Below are 20232 nucleotides of genomic sequence, written 5' to 3'. Positions count from 1 at the left end.
AAATAATCTCAGTTCATCCCTTTCTCTTCAGAGTTAGGATTTCATCTGCCTGCACTAGGCAGGTGAATGAAGCTCTTTGCAGGTTTTCAGGTTGTGCGTGAGGTCCACAGTGTATATAGCAGTTTATATATATATTTATGTGTGCGTATGCGTGAGACTGAGAAAGAGAGACGGAGGGATTGAGGCCGGTGGAGGAATGAGGGAGTACAGGGCCAGAGCGAGGGGACGGGCTTGTTCACTCAGCCAGCGGACGAAGAATTGATCCGGGGGGGAAATCGGGGTTTTTTCGCCGCAGACGGAGAAACAGAAAGAGAAAGTCTCGAGAAATCTGTCTGAGGAGTTTTAGAAAGATAAAAAAAGTCCTTCTTTGTTCTGCATTCTTCTCCATTTCAGCCTTCATGTCTGAATTCCTGATAAACCTGTGATCGCGTTAACATTCTGTCTTCTTTCTCTTCAGTCCAGACATCTTTCCTCTCAAACTCAGATTTCTGGGCTTTTTGTTTCAGAAGCACCATTTCTCTTGACGCAAGGATTTGTTTGTTCCAGACAGGTCATCTGTCTTTTTTTCTCTCCCCCACACCCACCCTCACGCATCATTAGTGCTTAATCTCAGAGCCAGCTCTCCCCCCCCCCCCTCTCTCTCTCTGCAGTTGATTGCTTGTTTTCTTTCAAGTGCCGCCAGGACTTTTCACTTTTCATGTCCTCTCCTTTTTGCCTCCCGTCTTTATTCGATCCATCCAGTGAGCTTTACTTCTCCCTTTTCTGTTCCTCACATTCCAGCAGTGTCAAAGTGCTCTGTCCTTGGGTCCTTTTTCTGGACTTCCTCCAGGCATTCATCTCTCCTTTTCAGCTTTCACTGGCTCCATTTTTTTGTTACATTCCTGGATGTTTCATCCAAATGTCCCCTCATCCTCCCTCATGGTTTCTTTGGTCGGCCGTTGCGCGGCAGGTTCTCCACCGTGTTGCTGAGGCGGTACTTGACTATGATGCTGTGCACCGTGGACTTGGGCATCCTCAGCTCCTGCCCGATGGCCCCCTCGGACTTGCCGTCCTTCCAGAGGTCCACCACCCGCTGCCGCTGCACCACATCGTGCTCCTTGGTCTTCTGGCAAGCAGCGTTTGGCCCTCCGGCGGCTCCCCAAGCAGCTCCCCCGGTGGCCCCAGCAGCGGCGGCGGCTTCTGTGGGGGCAGACAAGCGGCAGACTGTAGTGGAGACTCTGAGAGGGGGGGGGGAGCAGGATAATGTCACACTTTACTGGTCCCCGAAGGGAATTCTCTTTTAGTTTGCTTGCCTCCCTTCCAGGGAGGTCAGAGTTCAGAGAGGGAGCTAGCGGAGCTGGCGGGGGTGTTCAGTGTCCTGCTCAAGGACACTTCAGCAGGACGGGTGCTTGCAGACACGGGGGGCTTGAACCAGCGTGCTTCCACTTGCAGGGCAATCTGCCTAATTTCTACGCCCCTAAAGGAGGACGTTTTGTCTGGAATGTGGGACTCCTCTTAGTGCAGATGATCAGCTTCCTCATGGCAGTACTGATGGCTGAAACAGGTTTTCCAAAAAAAAAAATGCATTCAAGATATTTTTGCCATGCGTGAGACAGCACAAAACAATCCTTCATCGGAGCATTGGGTGTGTCATTACATTTTTCAGTTCACAGAGAGCAGCTAAAGTAGTAGATGTGTCGTTGAAAAGTGCCACGGCAGACATGCATATTTCTGGATATGTTTTGTGTACTCAAGTGAGGGAGCTTCTCTCAGGAGAGGGCTATTAATCAGAGAATTTTGTTGTTTTAACTCCATTTCTCTTCCCCTCCCCGTCAGAGTCTAAAAAAGGTCAGGAACCAGCGCGACCCCAATCAAGACCATAAACGTGGCCTCATTCCTGCCGCATGCTCGCGCCCTGCCAGAGTCCAGGATGTCCCGACGGCACTGGGCTCGGCAGCTCGCCGCGAAAAAAAGGCCCCCGCAAAGCGGAAAACCCACGGATCAACACAGCTCACGACTATTTCTGAACAGCCCCAAAGCGCCGGGGCCCAGCCCTCCGCCGGTTCACGAGTCACAACCAAACTCCTTTCTCTGCGGTTTTCTGTCCCTCTCAAAATACCGTGGTACAAAGTCCGAATGTTTTCTTGGCACGGGCCATAATGACATTTTCAGAGATAGGCCCTGGCTCGCTAGAATGCAATGCCTTTGACAGATGTCTCAAGTCTACAATTACATGAATTCAAGATACACTGAGTGAGAGGCAGGCACAGCACGGAGAGAGCTGGATGTTGCGGTTTAGGGCAACGCTATTGGGGAATATCGGGTTCTACCAGTTATCTCTGCCACATCGCTGCTATCCAAACATCTCCGAACACGAACACACATGCAGAGCGAAAGAGCGCGTCTGGTGAGCATATGCTGTTACCAAAACCAATTACGAAAATAAAATAAATTCACAAACTGCCAGCGTGTGCGGACGGACTGCAGGAGAGGAGAATTGGACACAACAGGTTCTTTTTTTTCTCTTTTTTTTTTAAGATTCGAAAACGAATGACAGACACGATGCGACTTTACGAGAGAGAATGAAGATGTTTGAAAAAGAAAAACACTCCCCAGACAGGTTCCACAGCACTGCCGACTGAGCTTAGTTGTTGCACAATGTGTCGTTACTGCTGAGCGTTGAGGTTTTGAGGTTAGGACATGTTAAGAGATGAAAAAAATAAAATGCCTTAATATAGCAGCGCAGCACGTTCCTGTTTGATTTTTTGGGTAATGTCTATTTCAGGTGTCTGTCTGGCAGCCACATCAGAAACTACAGATGTGTTTTTCCAACATGGACTCCCTTCTGGATTTCTGCACATTTCACAAGTTAAGGGAGATAAAGTGTCTTCTCAAAGTGCTTCAAAACAGAGCTGCTTTAGACGCCATCAGGTAGTTCTTTTCGCCACATATTAAAGGATTACATTGAAATCGAAGAGTTAAATGGCGTGCTTGATCACAGAACTGTGGCGCATAGACATTTTTCCCACATGACATTCCCAGAGTCAGTCATTTTGATTCTCTTAACGGAATGTTTTTTTTTCCACTACAACATAACCATATAAAGATGAAAATTCCTCAGATGATATCTTTAAATAGAAGAAACATTTTGGACTGGTTTTGCCCATCATCAGCGCAAGTTGCCAAGTAATCAAGTCCAGATCTCCGAAGCTGGAGCTGTGCTCCTCCGTCAGGGTGTAGCTCTGGAGCTCTGCTGCAGCTGATGAGCCCACTGAGGCTGCAGCAACCACAAGAGCTGCGCTCAGGGGACGTGGGCTGCTTGTGCTTTCTCCTACAGACTTCTGATGCTGCCACAGATTGTTGATGGTCAAATAAAACATGTACAAAGTTGAGGTATCGCTCAGTAACCGTCTCCTTTCAGTGATGTTTGACGAGAAATATTCTGTGATGCTTAAAAGGAGCACACAAATCAAAGCAGCATGGGCTGAAATATTCCCGTCTTTAAGTACCTCGTATGGCTCAAGCTCCAAAACGCAGGATCCTACATTTCCCATAATGCAACGCAGTCTTTCGGTAGACGTGCCGCACCTGCGCCTGTCAAACTACATGCCCCCTGTTTCTAATGCAGGCCTTCTGTTATAATCCGCCTTTACTTTGATACATTAGTATTTCCTTTTGGAGCTCGCAAAGCCACTTCCTGTCCAAATCTCCCCATAATTATCTTCCAGCACAAAAAAAAGAAGACAGAATATTCAAAGGAATCCTTCACCGACGCAAAGAGGCGTCAATCTGACTCAAACTGCTCGTTTGCCAACTGTCAAAACAGATCAAACAAACTGGTATGCTTGAATATATTACCTTCAATGCTATAATTATGGATGCCTGAATACCGACTCTCACCCAGATATTCTCACACACACACACACACACACACACACACACACACACACACACACACAGCACCTGCAGAGGTGAACTCTTCACTGACCCCTTAAGCAGTTCCAAAGTAAGATCAAACATGTTTTCCGCACATCGACTGAGATCTCAAAAACTTAAAATGCTGAACTTTTACCCATGTTTCTAGGGCATCACCTCAAACATATTGTACCTGTAATTCTGTCCTATATTTGGAAACCTTGACATCCTCTCTTGTCTGCACATATTCCGTTTATAGCGATAGATCCGACTCCCGACCAAGCCGTCATTGACAGGAGCAAAGGGTGTGAATGGAGCTTCAAACACTGACCTGATATGAAGGATCCGGGCGTCATGTGGCTGTAGTTGGCGCCTCCCATGAGTAGGGCGCTCGGGGGTGCGGGGGTGAAGGGGGCTCCGTAGTTGTGAGGGATGGCGTAGGGTCCTGGAGGTATGGGCTGCACAGAGGAAGAGAAGTGGGGTTGTTTTTTTTGTGCATGTCGGATATGATTTATGAAATTAGGGGATATGAAAAACGAGATATGTAAGATAAATCACTTTTAAGTTAAAATCTGCAGACCAAACAGTTGTGGAAAATCCACATGTGGATGACAAGATAATGGGCTCTGCTATTTCATTGGCCGGCCTCCATCTATTATTTTTCCACCGAGTGCAGGCAGCTCGAGCAGGTTTCATCTTGTGAGTGAGGTTGTGAGTGTTTTAAGAGTGTGTGTGTGTTTAAAAGCAGGCTTCTCACCGGGGGGGTGTGCGTCTCCGTGCCCTTGCTGGCCAGGCGGCTGAGGATGCTCCTCTCGGACATTTGCAGGCGGGCGGCGATGGGCGGGACTCGGGCCAGCGTGGTCGGTAGCCGGGTCACGTCGGCCTTCATGTCACTCAGCAGCTCCTCCAGCTGGTTCAACACTGCAACGACGACAACGGCTTCGTTTAAACCTCCTATTAATCATATCAGTTATATCATCACTTACAGGGTCTGAACACGATGAATGCTCTTTTTTTTTAAAGTCTCCTCTTTACAGTTTTGTGGATTTCCATTTCCAAAATAGCGCATTTCTCCTTCTATTTTTACAAGAGGTTTCACTCTGTCACCACATCCCTACATGGAATTAATCACTGATTAGAGACCAGCAGGGTCGCGTTGCGATATGATAAATGTCTGTGAGCGCTCACTAAGTTCAGCACCGTTACGTGCAGAAAGACAGAAACGACAACAGTTGTGCGCCGAGCGTGTTGTCCTTTCGACAGAACAATATAAACATGGACAGACTTGCCAGTGAGGAAATGTTTGGGGCTATCACAGCGTGTAAGCTTATCTGCTTGGCTTCACTGGAGTCAGCTCCAGGCAGAGCAATATTGCCTCTGCAGGAAAGGAGACTGATTGCACAACAGCGCTGTGAGATGTGTTGATGTGTATCTTTTGTTTATTCCACGCCTGCGATTATCTGTTTGCCAATCTTTCCCCACTTTGTCTGAATGTGTTTGTTTTTAAAAAGAGAGAGAGAGAGCGAGAGCGAGCTCTTTTTAACCCAAATTATTGGCGTCACGCCATCATTCCCTGACCTTTGTGCAGGACAGCGTTGGCTGGCTTGTTGCCCGCCAGCGACTCCTTGCTGAGGTGCTGGTGCGACTCCGCGAGGCACTCCACCTCCGTGAAGCGCGCGTTGAGCGCCATGGCCGGGTGGCTGGGGTCCTGCGTCATGTTCAGGTAGGCGGCCCGTCGCAACTGCTCCTCGATCACCAGCGCCTGCTCCAGCAGCTGGAGGACGAGACGGCAAATGCTCAATCGGTCAATCGGTCCGTTTGTAGAAATGAAGCAGTATCAGTCTCTTTGTTGTACTGCATTTTCATTGTTTGGTCAGATTTTATGTATCTCATCCAACCATACAAGTGCATTTTATTATCTTTCTAGCTTGTATTTGTGTCTGTTTTCATCCACAAATGTTGATTTACTGAAAGAAAAGCCTTGTTTGACATTTTCCTTCAAGACTTTCAGGCATATAATGAATACTCAACATGGCGTTACATTGTACAAAGAAAATGTTTTCTTGTTATTTCTCTTTTTCCTGTTAATATTTTGATAAATAAGCTTCGATTCCACCTTCTATCTCTATTGTTTTACACTATTGTATTGTAAAGAGACAGAAAACAAAATGCTTTACTGAAGAATTTATTCCTGATTTATTTCCGAGATCATCCTCACTTTTGGCAATTTGTTTAATGTTTTACAGCTGTGAGGAGCTTGGTCTGTGTTGTGCATTGCACTGTGGGATTCTTCCAGTGTGGAGACACAAAGTCTGTGTCAGTCTTTTACTTTGGCAAATAGGGTGAATTTAAGAAGTAGTATTTATGTGTTTATATGCACATATTAAATAATATGTACAATATCTAAAACTAAAGTTACAGCAGACTTGTACGTCGATCATTTCTTATACGTGGTACGTCACAGAAGAATCTTGCACACTGTGCTTGACATTGAATGAATCGGTGCATCAATCTAGCCATACGTCCAATGAAGAAACTAAATTCACCGAATGTGAAAAAATGTATGTAAATAAACACATTTTAGATGGAACTCACCCACATTCCTAATAAAAGGAAAACTGAAAGACTGATGTATATTCCTTCCTTCACATTTAAACACAGAAACGATTTTTAGAAAAGCTTTAAAAGCCGTTATAAGTCTAATTCTTTAATCCGTTTGCACCCTGCTCTTATCATATTCCGTCTCTTTCGGATATTTTTCAACAATATATCAAGCTTCATAAAGTCGTGGGAGTGTGTTTGGTAAAAAAAACAATTATTTGTTAGTTTGTTACGTAACCAGTACAAAGAGGAAATTACAGAGAGAAAGATTTATGTTGTGCTGTCTTGATGGCAGATTTCCAAAAATAAAAGAAACCTCCAATAACTTAGCAAGAGAGATAAGGAGAACAGTAAAATAGACAGAGATACAGTAAATGAGGATGTTGAGGGCAGGATCTGAAACATGTGAGCTGCTTAAAAACAGGATGAGAGCTCTTCCAGAAATGCAGCGGTCAGCAGTACCGCCGAGCCAATATGTGGGTCTAGGGGCATCTGTCATCCGACCATCAAACGAGTCAGGTGACCGAAAGACACTGCGAAATGTTCCTAAAATAGTTTGTTTGCATGAGAGTAGGGCTGACCCACATAGGGCCCGTTATAAAAATTCAGAAATTCAGACAGGCAGCCAGTGCCTCCATATCCAGTACAGGATATGCGTTTTCCCTGTATCCACTTAAAGTCAATTAAAATACCACGACAAGACTTTATCCGGTCAACCATAAAAACCTGGAGGACATTATGCAACATCTGAAATCCTCGTCCGGCTGCCTTGATATTCTGCCAACGGGCTTTTTCAAAAATGTTTTAAATTGCCTGGCCTCAGATCTTCTACAAATTGTAAACATGTCTCTTCTTTCAGGTGTCTTTCCACAGGCCCTGAAAACTGCAACTGCAGCTACTTTAATAAAAAAAAAAAAAGAAATCTTGACACAAGATTAATGAACAATTAGGCCCATATGAAACCACCAGTTTTTTGAAAATGTTCTTTTTCAACAACTTCTTGGCACTTCAGAACTGTTTTGATGTCTTCCAGTCAGGGTTTCGACCGCACCACAGCACTGAGCCTGCTCTTGTTAAAGGTCCTCAGTAACAAACACTTCAACACAGACAATGGTAGAATTTCAGGCTTAGTATGACTGGACCTCAGGGCCGCATTTGACTCGGTCAACCACAACACCTTACTAGACTGACTGGAAAACTGGGCGAGACCTCCGGGAACAGTAACTAAGCTGGTTCGAATCATTCTTGAAGAACAGGGACTACGTAGTGTCTATAGGTAACGACACAGCTGACAAATATGACATGTGGAGTTCCCCAAGGCTCCATTCTGGAGCCTCTTCTGTTTAACATCTACATGCTTCCACTGGTTCAGACTATAGATAACAACAAAATAAGCTACCATAATTATGCAGACGACACACACGTAACCATATAACCAGGGGACTGTGGTCCAATAAAAGCACTGAGTAAGTGCATTGAACAAATAAACAACTGTATGTTTTCTTTAATTAAACAAAGACAAAACTGAAGAAGTTGTTTTTGGAGCCAATGTGGAATGTTTAAATCTTCAATCAGCAATGTTAAAAACCACAGACCAAGCCAGAAAACGCCGTTACAGCAGTCGAGTCTACTGGAGATAAATGCACGGACCAGTTTTTCCAAATCCGGCTGAGACATAAGTGCTTTAATCTTCGATATATATTCTTAAAGCGATAGTAGGCTGACGTTGTAATCCTCTTAATGCGGCAGTTGAAATTCAGGTCTGAGATCCTTCACTCATTCACTACTCCCTATCCAGGGACTAGTAGAGGTTGTACACTACTTTTAACAATGCATTGTGGGATATTTTGCTGTAAGTGATTTCGGACACAGCCCATGATAACACCAAGTTTTTATAGGTCGCACTAAAAAATAAATTTATCAGACAGCTGCAGCTGATTCAGAACGCTGGATCACATCACACCAGCTCTGAGGTCTTTTCACCGGCTTTGTCTGCCAAAGAAGTGACAAAAAAACAAAGAATTTTACTTATTTTATAATCAAGGCTGAATACTTTTATTTCAGCAGCTGCCTTTTATTAAATCAAATAATCGTAAATTTCCAACACTGCACTGTTACTTTATTAAGCTTATCTTAATGTTCCACTCTCTTGGCTCTTTAATGACTGTTTTTAAATTGTATTTGAATGTGCTTTCTTGATGCGTTTCCATTGCTTTTGATGTTTAATGTAAAGCACTGTGAATTGCCTTGTTGCTGAAATGTGCTGTACAAGTGAACTTGCCCTGCCTTGCCTCGTCTAGTGCGTATCCACAGTCAAGGTGAAGCTATTATCTCGTCTTACCTTGAAGCGTCGGGCCAGGAACTTGTTCTTCATCTCCAGGAAGTTGCCTTTATTCGCCTGCGATTTAAAAGGCTCGTTGACGATGGCGAACTGGGGGTCGTTCTGGATGTCCTGCCACCGGGCGTAGCCGTGACTGGCACAGGGGGGGGGGGGGGGGTCAAGGGTCACGTAACACTTTTGGGCAAGAGACAGCGGGAAGCAGCATCGCGTGGTCAAAGTAAACAGGGAAGGTTTTCCAAAACTATTTTCGCAATGTAAAAGTTACAAAGCACACCAGAATTAAAAGGAGTTGTAAAGTAAGTGTACTTGCTTCTCTAGAGTGAGATGAGAAGATCGGCACAGCTCTAATGACTACAGAGCTGTAGCCAGGAGACGATTGGCATAAGGAACAAGGGGAAACAGCTAACTTGGCTCTGTCCAAAGTTTAAAAAAAAAAGCCAATTATGCAATTATAATGCCCTTAAACCACAAACTGTAGAGTTTAAATTTCTGTTTTTGTGCAGATTAACTGGACTCCAGCTTCATACTAAAGATCATTAATGAGAAGTCATTTGCTTAATGCGTTCACAAGCAGAAATATAAAAAACTTTTGACGATTATGAGCCAGCCAGGCTCGCGGTTTGCCACTGCCTCCAGTTTCTATGCCAAGTGAAGCAACAGACATGAGAGTGGTATCAATCTGACCCTGAGAAAGAAAGCAAATGTTGAGCCAAAATTGGGCTTGTTTTTGGGAGCTATTCCTGAAAGCTGAACATTGATTTTTGAGGAGTGATTAACTAGATTTTATATCTTCTTAAAATACAAAATTGCAGTTATTTTAGCCCAAAAAAAAAAAAAAAGGCTCCAGGCAGGTTCTGAAACAACGCATGTCCCTCCTTTTATTTCAGTCTAATCTCATGATTAGCTCACGGAATAATGAAAACAATGTTTTATGTGAATGCTGCATGGCCTTGATTACCATAATAGCGGGAACACCATGAACTAAATGACCCACTCCATTGGCTTCCAGCAGACACAGTTTGCTGTTTGCTGTTTGCTTCTGCCGGCTTACAGCAAAATAAACACATCGGGGGGGTCATCGCTCGGGCAACCGCCGTCAAGGATACATCACGATTCCCGCCAGGAGCCAGAAGTCGTGTCGGCGGTGCCAGATCTCGTTCATTTTCCCCGAAGAGATGGCAGCCCGCTCCTCGTTCTGCCAGAGAGTGTGCAGCTCTGCGGGGCGAAGCCAACACAATATAAACATGAGGCCGGTGTCAGAGAGAGGGCGTGGCTCGCTGAAACCTGGCTGCAGGTGTTTCCACGGCACAAAGAGCTTTTCTGGGTTTGTCATCAAGGTGGAGATGATTTTGGCTTTCAAACAGAAGCTCTGGAAAGCACAGGGAATGTTTTTTGTTTGTTTTAGTTGTGAGGTTTACGCTATTTAGACTGCTTAGTCACTTGTTTGGGCATGTTAGGTTATTTTTACCTTTACTCCCCTCATTTTTCAGGGATTCTATAGTTTCAAACAACGCATAAACGTTTTGTGTACATCTAATGAATCGGGATGCAGTTTGTGCTTAATGTATTGAAGTACAATTTAAATATTTAGATCTTACAACTAGAATCTTTATTAGCCGTCAGTGCTTTGAACCGTCAGGGATCTTCTTCAGATGTCCTGATGGTCTTTGCAGAACTGACACAATCTGCACCAAACGGGTCAGCTGTTTTTGTCCTTTCAGAGGAACCTGTTCCTGAAGAGGTTTGTGCAAGACAACGGTCTTTTTGAATAGTTATCCTGCTGACGACTACCAAATAAAACGCCCTCAATAAATATTGAAGAAGTAAACGTAGACGGTTAAAGTAGTTGGAAGAGATGAATGACGTCCAGTGCAATTGAGTGCTTTACATAGAATCTGTGAAATGCATCAGTGTATAAACTATCGCACAGATCAACCACTGCGGGTGAATCGGTACTGACCGGTGAAGCCGCCGTCTGCGATGTTGAACATAAAGCGAGCTCGCTCAACGGGAGGCCTCACGTAACCCTTGGGCGCATTCTCTTTGGCCGCTCTGACTTCTTTCCCAGCATCCTTTTCACCTTTGACCTCCTCTGTTATCGAGAAAGACGGCGAAGTTATCATTGCGCAAAGATATTGTGCTTGCGTATTCATGGCAGCGTACCATTACGGACAGTAAAGCGTACCTTTCTTCACGTCAGACACCTCGGTCTTATCCGTGGCATCTGTCGCTTCGGTTGCTGGAGGTGTCTCTTCCCGCTTTTCTTTGTCTTTCTCCTCCCCCTCCCCCGTCTTTTCTCCTTTCGCAGGAAAACAAACATTACGTTAGAAAGGACTTTTTGCTCCACACAAACCTGCTTCATCTGTTTGTGCATGTCGGATTTCATCAGACTGACTTATCAAGTTTCTTTCCTGCGTTTTTGTTTTTTTTACCTGATTTCTCGTCTTTGACCTCCGCGTCCTGTTTCGTCTCCTCTTTACTCTCCTCCTGTACTTTGTTCTCCTCGGTCATGGCGGCCGGAGAGTCACTTGTTTCTTTCTTCTCCTCCTCTTTCAGGTCGCTGTCCTCTGTGCCTTCGTTTCTTTGACTCGGGGACACATTTTCTGCTGTGTCTTTTGTCGAAGAGGAAAGCTATGGAAAGAAGCACAATATGCAGTCACTCATCGAGTTTGTCGTCGTGTGGTAAAATCTTCAAATGTCAGCTTTTAATCAGCTTTTACAGAACTGAACTGAATCATTATTATGCATACCATAAGGTTTATAGTTTATTAAACAGGCCCCATCAGTGACTTTGTATGACATAGCCTTTTTGCTATTCATTTCATTTACTGAACATTTTCCAGAGCATGCTGTGGTGGTTTCTTAATGATATGAAAATGCCGCTGTGATTCCACTGAAAGCATGAATTATTTGCAGTCTGAACCCTTTGCGACACAATATCAATGGACGTTTTGATTTTCAAGCTGTGTGAAATTGAACAGAAACCGGTGGTCGACTGGAAGGAAGAAAAAAAATAACAGAGAAAAAATGGATAGCACGCTTTGGAAAATTTTTGAAAGTAATGTAAAGTCTATGGGATTTGTGTTAAAACCCATGCAAAATATTGGCAACACTGTAATATGACTTAAAAGGAGGCATGAAGCTATTTTATTAAAGAATACACCGCATCTGACGTAGGATGCAAAGATAGAAATCGATATGAGAATGTAAAGAAACACTGTAGTAATTGGCTGAGGACCACGCCGTGACCACAGAATGTAGCTGCGTCAGCTGACAGTGTCCCACCTCTTCAGGGTTTGCAGTCCTGTTGCTGTCCACCTCTTTCCCCTCATCCTTCTCCCTCTCTTTGTCAGCCTGGGCCTCGCTTTCCTCTTTGTCCTCCTCCTTCTCTCCGTCCTTTCCGTTCTTTTCCAGCTTGTCTGATGGAGCAGGGGTCGCTGCACACAAACGCATAACACAACTCCAACTTTATCTGCTGCCCTTTACATGGAGCGCCCCCTGCTGGAACTGGTAAATGTGACCATGTGTGTGTGTGTGTGTTTGGTAACCTGGCTTGGAGGTGCAAGGTGTGTTGTTATAGCTGGCCTCGGAGGTGGGCGTGGTGGTCTTCACGGCAGGAGAGGAGGCCCTGGAGGAGCACTTGTCTAGGATGACCTCAGGCTTGAGCTCTGGAAGACTCCACCGCCCGTTGATGTGCTCAAACTCCTGGATCTGAATAAGAAACAGACAGCGAAAGAAAAGAAGCTTGGCACATGCTCACTTTACTGAATACCACCTTATTTAACCTCACCACCCACATGCCCTGCTCGCCTGGCAGTATATCAAACATTCCCCCCGGCATTGATAGCAGATCAGGATGTCAGCATGTTTAAACATGTTGGACTGAAAACTGGATTGAAGATATTTGGATAAATTCATGTCTGGCAAACTGAAAGCAGCAAGGTAATCAGAACATCTTTCAAGATGTAATGGTGGATTTCTTCACTGGAAAAAGATCTCTCATTTTATTTACGTTAATACCTAAAGACTATATTGTCTTAGTTTTAGTTGAAGACATCTTAGTAACTTCATAAGGGGCTGTAGACACCCTGCTGATATAGAGGCGCCGTATTAAAGTTACAATCCTTTGAATGTATTAAAAGCGAACCCTGTTTTTGGTTATATTTATAGTCTGCATTGTTTCAGCAATAGCTAGTCAAAGCTTTTACATTCAGTAATTATCTCTCAATAAGACAGCGTTCATCGTTAGTGGCGGAGTCCGCCATTCCTGCACTGGATTCTAATTGCCCACCTACACATGAGGGATTCACAGGAAATGATGCATGTATGCTGATTTCTACTCTCTTAACATCACATCAGAAGTTACTGCTAACGCAAAGCAGGCTGGGTTTTTATTGTGAAGCAATCACAGGAAATGCAACGGCCTATTTTAGCCGTTTTTGCTAAACTGTACCTGTGTTACCACCGTAACAGCGGGTGTCTCAAACTCAACCAGGGCTGAAACCTTAAGGACTACAACATTAAGTGTCATAGCCTGCTCCATTCACCGCTTTTGCCTGGACTTAGGAAGGCGAACAGCATTGGGTCTGACCTTCTTCTTGACGAGGGACATGACGCCGATGCGCGTGAGGACGGGCTGGCGACACAGGCCCTCCCTCGGCACGCCGTCCGCGAACGCCTCCGCTCCGTCAGCCACCGGCTCGCATAAGTGACGCATAAAGAGAGACACGTAAGCTCTGGCAGAGAAGATGTAGAAGAAGAGGAAGCATATATGGTCAGAGGGCAGATAGAAATGGATAAAGACGACATCTGGATTTTTTTCCCTTACTTGAACTCTTTCTCGGTCTTGCCCCTGAGGTCTCTGACCAGCCACTGAGAGGAGAATGCGTCCTGCGTCGGCATCCCCCAGCGCATCACCGCGTTCAGGAAAGCCTTTCGCTGGCGTGTGTTGAAGCCCAGCACCTATCGAAATGACAGCATATTAAACAGTATATTTTTCCTGAGCAGTGCAAATAGTGTCGGACTTTTAAAATGCATTGGTTATTATTCTGGAAGACTTCAAATGAAAATGTCAGGATGAGAAAACTTAAATTTGCCTGCAGACATCCGTGTATTTCTCAAACATTCCGAGGCCTTTTTTTTTTTTGACTGCCTAACTTTGAATCCTCGCTCGAACAATGCAGGCCATTACAAGCACGTCCAATATTATCAGGATGATAAATGAGCTTGGAAGGTACAGAGTTGTTGGCGATGTAACAGCCTTTGCTGCCATCTCCAATTTGAGATTGTTGGACTGTTAGAAAAATATCTAAAGAGTGCAAGTTAAGTTAAAACAAAGCTGACAGATTCCAGGAACAACGCAATAAAAAAAAACAGACAAAATCAAAGCAGAACTGGTTCCAGAGAGCCGTACAAACCTCAAGGTTGCCTCCCACTCTGGCCAGAAGGGGAGGCAGAGGTTTGTCCTTCTCGTTCCTCAACTGGCGACGAGAATGCCTTCGGCCTGCAGGTAACAGTGAGTATTCCGTCAGTACGTCAACCAAGAATCTGAAACCTCAGAAATGCTTTGAGCCATTTCCTTCCCTCTGAAGTTCAGGGGGAGGAGGTGGTTGGCGGTTTGCATTTTTTGGGAATGTGATGTGTTCGACCCTGCCAGGCAACTGTTACAACTAAATCAATTTCAACTTGTAATAATTCAACACAGACCTGAGTCTGTGCGTGTATGTGTGTGTGTGTGTGTGTGTGTTCAAACAGGCAGCTGTCATATTTCATGAGCGGCACTGCTTGGGTTTGACGTCTCTTTAACTTCGTCTCTCCTTACCTTCTGGCCGATCGTCGAAGTCCTCGTCCTCCTCCTCGGAGCCCACCGAATACTCGGACTGGTTATCTGAAATGTCAGCATGCCACTCTGAAACAGCACACGGTGGTCTGTCAATAGGCCGGGCCCATTCACTTCCACTGTGCAAGTAATAACTCAAACAGAAGGATCGATCATTTCACGCTCGTTCTTAGGATTACATTTTTTAATTCGGGGCTTGATACCAAACAACTTGCAGGAGATTCTTCCTCTTACTTGAGCTTTTTCACAGGTCCATGCAGCACCGGGTCCAAACCCGGTCCCTACCTTGGTCTTCCTGCGCGGCGTCGTTGTAGTTGACCGGCTTGCGGTTCCTCTTGCCTTTGCCCAGTTTGCTTGTCAGGTCCTCTTGTTGCTGCTCGTAGTGGTGCCGCAACAGCTTCTCCCAATAATCCGGATCCACGTTCTCCTCCTGCTTGATGATCTCCCGCTCGATCTCCTCCACCTGGAGCGTCAGAAAAGTACGCGCCAGTTATTCAGTTAATTATCCGAAATATATTTCTTTCAGTCATTTGACAAATCAAATAATCCCTTTGAAATCCGTGTGAGGACATAGTTTCTACAGTGAGTGACGATTATAAGACTTGGGTAAGCTTGTCAGGTGCACGAATATACATTTTTTTTATCATATTAATTGTAACATCCTGTTCACCTTATCCTCCTCTCGGACCATGTACTGGGCCACTTTAAAGGAGCTGAGGTACTCGTTCATGTTCTGCACGTCCGGGTCGTCTGTGCCGTCTTGGCTCCGGTCCAGCAGCCTATCGATGGCGACGTTGTCGTAGTGGATCACGCTGCCCTCGTCCTCAATTTTATCCCCCGAACTGTTCTTCATGCCTGCCACACGTGGAGTTAAAAAAATGGGAATCATTTGTCCTGTTCTGTTAGATACATTTCACAAATAAAGGTTTTCTTGTAGTCTGAAGCCTGCCGACTCTTCACTGAATCAATCCCACTGCAACTTGGACCTAAACCGTAAAGCTCCAAATTCAAGTTATAATATTTGACTGAAAATTTGAATTCCTCTTCGCAAAAAGAAACTCACGTTCTAGTTCGTCTTTGAAGAGCTCCTCTGTCCCAAACTTGAGGATGTCGTCCAGTTCCTGTTTGCTCATGGAGCCGGCTTTGGATCCCAGGCCTGGCCGGACCACCAGGTGGGTCAGCATCATCTTCCTCTTGGCCACCTGGGTGATGCGCTCCTCCACGCTGGCTCGCGTCACAAAGCGGTAGATCATCACCTTGTTGGCCTGCCCGATCCGGTGGGCTCGACTGAACGCCTGCGCGGAGAAGGGAACACAAGGCGACGCGTGACGTTTACGTCGGATGAAATCGCTTCCTTCCTCGGCTGCTGCCAGTCCGACGTACCTGTATGTCATTGTGAGGGTTCCAGTCCGAGTCGAAGATGACGACGGTGTCTGCTGTGGCCAAGTTGATGCCCAAACCTCCCGCTCTGGTGGAGAGCAGGAAACAAAACTGGCAAGCACCAGGAGCTGCAGAGACACAGAGAGTCAAACAGACAGTCTCATGAATCAGCTCTCTTTGATGACAGGATTCCATTGATGCCGCCAACATAGGTTATCTTTACGGTGGTTATACAGACTTCACTTCAGTAGATAGTGAGGATTTCACAATGCAATATAATGCCATTTGTTGCCAACATCTGCTCAGTGATATGGACGAGTTCCACATGAAAACACACTCAGCATGCGACACAGTGCTTCTCATCCTTTGACTAATGTCAGTTTGGCATCAGTTCTAGCAACTGAGTCACAGCTCTGATCCTCTTGCCCGGCTCCATCTGCACTACCATCTACTTGCATTTCAATCTAACAATCGCACAAAACAAATCCATCATGGAGGTTTAAAATCAACCAACAAAGCAAACAGTTTATGCAGTACTGATACAGTATTAGCATTATGCTACCTCCTCGTTCGAGTCCCGTTTTATTTAGCAAGCTGTCCCTGACATTAACATGCGTTAGGCGGAAGTGGGGACTCTTATTTTGAAGAAACAGGAAGTGCTGTGGTTTAGATGAAGCAGTGGGCAGTCTGTTTTCTTGTGAAGTAGAACATATTCTTTCTGTCAGTTTGAAGGAACTACTGAAAGGAGCAGAGCAGTGCAGTTTGTGCCGGAGACGTCGTACTGCGCCTCCAGTGAGTGCACATCATCGGCTATCTCACCATTGAAGCGATCAATGGCCTCTTGTCTCAGCGCCCCTGTGACGCTTCCATCGATTCTTTCATACTTGTAACCTTCGTGGTCCAGGAAATCTTCCAGTAAATCCATCATTTTAGTCATCTAATAAACAGAAGAGAGAAAAAAGAAAAGAAAAGAGAGAATGACCAGTGACGTGTGTGTGCGTTTTCATCTTTACCCACGCACAGCTGCAATCAGCCTGCTGCTGAGCCTTCTGGGGGTGTCATGGGAAAAATGCAACATCTGTGAAGGGAAGTGGCCATCTGGCGTGTGTGTGTGTGTGTGTGTGTGTGTGTTTCTGCTTGCTTGGGCTTAAGCATGCTGGATACGAGTGTCCATGCGAGTGTGTACCTGTGAGAAGACCAGTACTCTGTGCCCCTGCTCTTTCAGTTTCCTCAGCATCTTCTGCATCAGCGTCAGTTTCCCAGAGGCCTTAATGAGGGCCGACCCCTCGTAAGCACCGTTTGGGGTTTTTTGGGCTTCCTACACACACACACACACACACACACACACACACACACACACACACACGGAACAAATGACATCTCAACTGTGATTTTTAACCAGATCCTACATTTTGAAAGTACACATATGACTAGAAAAAGCACTACTGAACATCCCCACAAGGTGTCCCTGTTCTGCCAATTCAGGAGTAAATCAAAGCAGATGGTGTAAAAAGAAGTGAAACGCCAGCAAATAATGGAGGACTGTCATCGGTTTTCTTCTATTCTACTACAGCGTTATGACGTTATGTTTGTATGATTGTCACGGGCGTGTGTGCGTTTGTCTGTTCTTACAATGGAGGCGACGGGGAAGAGGTAGGGGTGGTTGCAGCACTTCTTCAGGTCCATCATGATGTTGAGCAGGGACACCTGGTTTCCTCCACCTTTCGAGTTCAGAGCCTCAAAGTTCTTGGTCAGAATCAGCTTGTAGTATTTCCTGTATTTAAAAACATATTCAATGTATATATAACTAACATTTTATGCATCTATTTCCATTTTCAGTGTGGGGCTCGGTAATGTCCATTCAATTAATAATGTTACCCATTTCTAATAGGCGTGTTTCAGGCTAAATTTGTTGTGTAAATAGTTATTTTAAATGTTTAGTATTTCTTCACGGTGCCTAATATAGCTGGAGGGAAATGTCCCGTGTGTCGTACTTCTGCATGGGGCTCAGCTCCACTCGGACGATCAGCTCGGTCTTGGACGGCATGTTCTTGAAGACGTCGGCCTTCAGCCTCCGCAGCATGTGAGGCCCCAGCAGGTCGTGGAGCTTCTTGATCTGGTCCTCCTTGGAGATGTCGGCGAACTCTTCCAGGAAGCCTTCAAGGTTACTGTAGGGAGAGATGGACTGGGTGAAGGACTGGTAGTACCGGTAGCACTGAGGTTATTGGTTCAAATGATTAGTATCTGACCACATCAATGAACTAACAATGAGAAGTCCTACTTGAAGCGGTTCGGTGTGAGGAAGTTGAGCAGGTGGAACAGCTCCTCCAGGTTGTTCTGCAGAGGAGTTCCAGTCAGCAGCAGCTTGTGGTCGATCTTATAGTCGTTCAGACGCCTGAAAAACTGCAATGACACGAAAACTCCCTGTCAAATTATTTCACACGTTTGACAATATGATTATTTTCCTCATTGGATGTAAAGGCAGCACTACGTCTAACAAACAAAACAAAACATATGACCATAAAGTATTTGTTTATTTATGTATTGTCACTACAGGTCTACTTCTGATTTATATAGAGCGTAATAAAGTAAATTCAATTTAAGTAACAATAACTTGCAGAAGAAAAATGCCCAAAATATGTTCATTTACAAAGTGTTGCCATTACATATTTTGTCCACCAGAGAGCGCTGAACAGTTAATTCTTTCAACCGTGAAACGTCACAGAATTCTTGAAAATATTTAAGGGTTGTTATAATAAAGGCTATAATAGGACTGATATGAACATGCACACATACACATGGCTACAGTACCTTGGACTGGTTGTTCTTGAGGCGGTGAGCCTCGTCCACCACCAGACAGGCCCAGTCGATGGACTTGAGCGCCGTCTGGTCGATGGTCACCAACTCGTAGGAGGTCAGCAGCACGTGGAACTTGATGGAAGCCTCTCTCTGCAGGACGACAAGAGGGCAAACAGAAGAGGAAGGAGGACAGGATGTTGTATGTTATGTTAAGATCATTTCATCGTTTGTTTTTTTCATATCATGATGGTTAACGCCCTCCCTGCTCACCCTCAGCTTGAAGGGCTTCTTCCCTCCTTTGATGGCCGTTTCGTCGAAGGAGAACTCGTTCTCTCTGATGGTGGCTCGGCTGTCCTTGTCCCCCGAGTACGTCACCACGTAGAAGTCGGGCGCCCACATCTCGAACTCCCTCTCCCAGTTGATGATGGTGGAGAGCGGAGCGCTGACCAGGAACGGGCCTTTAGTGTGGCCCTGAGGGACGGAGGAGGAGCAACAATTCATACGGGTCTTTGGGTGAAAGAGGAGAATAATAGGACCGCGGGGCCCCGGTACCTCTTTGAAGAGCGAGTAGAGGAAGACGATGGTCTGGATGGTCTTGCCGAGGCCCATCTCGTCTGCCAGGATGGTGTCTGTGCCCTGAGCCCAGGAAAACCGGAGCCAGTTGAGACCCTCCAGCTGGTACAGGTGCAACGTCCCACCCGTCGTTGTGACAAAGTCGGGCTGATCCTCGTATTTTATCGTCGGCTGGATGGAGAGAAGAAAGAGGAGATTTAGAAGCCTGATTGGAACAAAGTGAATTTATTGTAGTTTAACAGTTTTTAAAACTACTTTTGTTGACATTCGCTTTAATTAATTCAAGGTAGTTGTATTAGTTTTGTTCAAAATCAACCCAGACTTTTGAAAATGTATCGTAAATTTTATTGAGTAGATTCATTTACACATGAATAGAATATGGTTTAATCTTATATGGAACTGGTAATGAAGCAGTATGCGTCGGAGTCTGTACATTTTAATAAAAGCAAAGCTCTCATTTTTAAACAATATGGTTGTCTTTTAAAACCTGACTGAAGCTCCAGAGAATCAGAAATGAACGTCAAACATTCTTCTGGAACTGCGATTTGCTGTGAAATGCAGACGAGAAGCAGTTAAAAAAAATCATGATACCGAAACCACAGTTGACTCACGTCAGTGACCGGAGAGACAGGAGACTCCTCTTCACCCTCCTGGTTCTTGCTCCTCATCCTCCTGGGTTTGTCTGGGTCCTCCTTCATTATCGCATCTCTGTTGGAAGGAAAGTTATCCACAGAGTCAAACGCAGAAGTAAACAAACGAGAAACGTAAATACGAGTGATAAATGTGTATCCTGTTCCACATGAAT

The 20232-nt window shown here is 45.1% G+C and overlaps 1 protein-coding gene across 5 annotated transcripts in view; it reads right to left on the bottom strand.

Annotated features, from left to right (window-relative positions):
• chd3 (chromodomain helicase DNA binding protein 3) overlaps positions 1 to 20232 on the bottom strand; it is a 33730-nt gene that overhangs the window by 6695 nt on the left and 6803 nt on the right. Inside the window, exons 13-40 of one of the 5 annotated variants that reach the window (XM_079295401.1) lie at positions 20039 to 20135; positions 19407 to 19598; positions 19125 to 19325; positions 18867 to 19004; positions 18337 to 18458; positions 18050 to 18223; positions 17688 to 17829; positions 17242 to 17373; positions 16875 to 16992; positions 16059 to 16183; positions 15739 to 15970; positions 15346 to 15530; positions 14961 to 15138; positions 14658 to 14744; positions 14254 to 14339; positions 13665 to 13798; positions 13428 to 13572; positions 12385 to 12547; positions 12122 to 12273; positions 11269 to 11467; positions 11022 to 11135; positions 10797 to 10928; positions 9943 to 10051; positions 8837 to 8969; positions 5473 to 5668; positions 4652 to 4815; positions 4226 to 4352; positions 685 to 1179 (exon numbers count right to left, since the gene is read on the bottom strand). In XM_079295401.1, coding sequence (XP_079151527.1) covers positions 917 to 1179; positions 4226 to 4352; positions 4652 to 4815; positions 5473 to 5668; positions 8837 to 8969; positions 9943 to 10051; positions 10797 to 10928; positions 11022 to 11135; positions 11269 to 11467; positions 12122 to 12273; positions 12385 to 12547; positions 13428 to 13572; positions 13665 to 13798; positions 14254 to 14339; positions 14658 to 14744; positions 14961 to 15138; positions 15346 to 15530; positions 15739 to 15970; positions 16059 to 16183; positions 16875 to 16992; positions 17242 to 17373; positions 17688 to 17829; positions 18050 to 18223; positions 18337 to 18458; positions 18867 to 19004; positions 19125 to 19325; positions 19407 to 19598; positions 20039 to 20135 — 4240 coding nt within the window. In that variant the 3' untranslated portion in view covers positions 685 to 916. Of the gene's footprint in view, positions 1 to 684; positions 1180 to 4225; positions 4353 to 4651; positions 4816 to 5472; positions 5669 to 8121; positions 8488 to 8836; positions 8970 to 9942; positions 10052 to 10796; positions 10929 to 11021; positions 11136 to 11268; positions 11468 to 12121; positions 12274 to 12384; positions 12548 to 13427; positions 13573 to 13664; positions 13799 to 14253; positions 14340 to 14657; positions 14745 to 14960; positions 15139 to 15345; positions 15531 to 15738; positions 15971 to 16058; positions 16184 to 16874; positions 16993 to 17241; positions 17374 to 17687; positions 17830 to 18049; positions 18224 to 18336; positions 18459 to 18866; positions 19005 to 19124; positions 19326 to 19406; positions 19599 to 20038; positions 20136 to 20232 lie in introns of those variants that run through there. The other 4 variants (XM_079295403.1, XM_079295402.1, XM_079295404.1 and 1 more) reach the window with 4 other exon arrangements.

Source organism: Melanostigma gelatinosum (genome assembly GCF_949748355.1).
Source record: "Melanostigma gelatinosum genome assembly, chromosome: 23".
Taxonomy (NCBI): domain Eukaryota; kingdom Metazoa; phylum Chordata; class Actinopteri; order Perciformes; family Zoarcidae; genus Melanostigma; species Melanostigma gelatinosum.
Note: the sequence above shows the minus strand (reverse complement) of the source record. Positions and strands in the feature narration are given on the sequence as shown.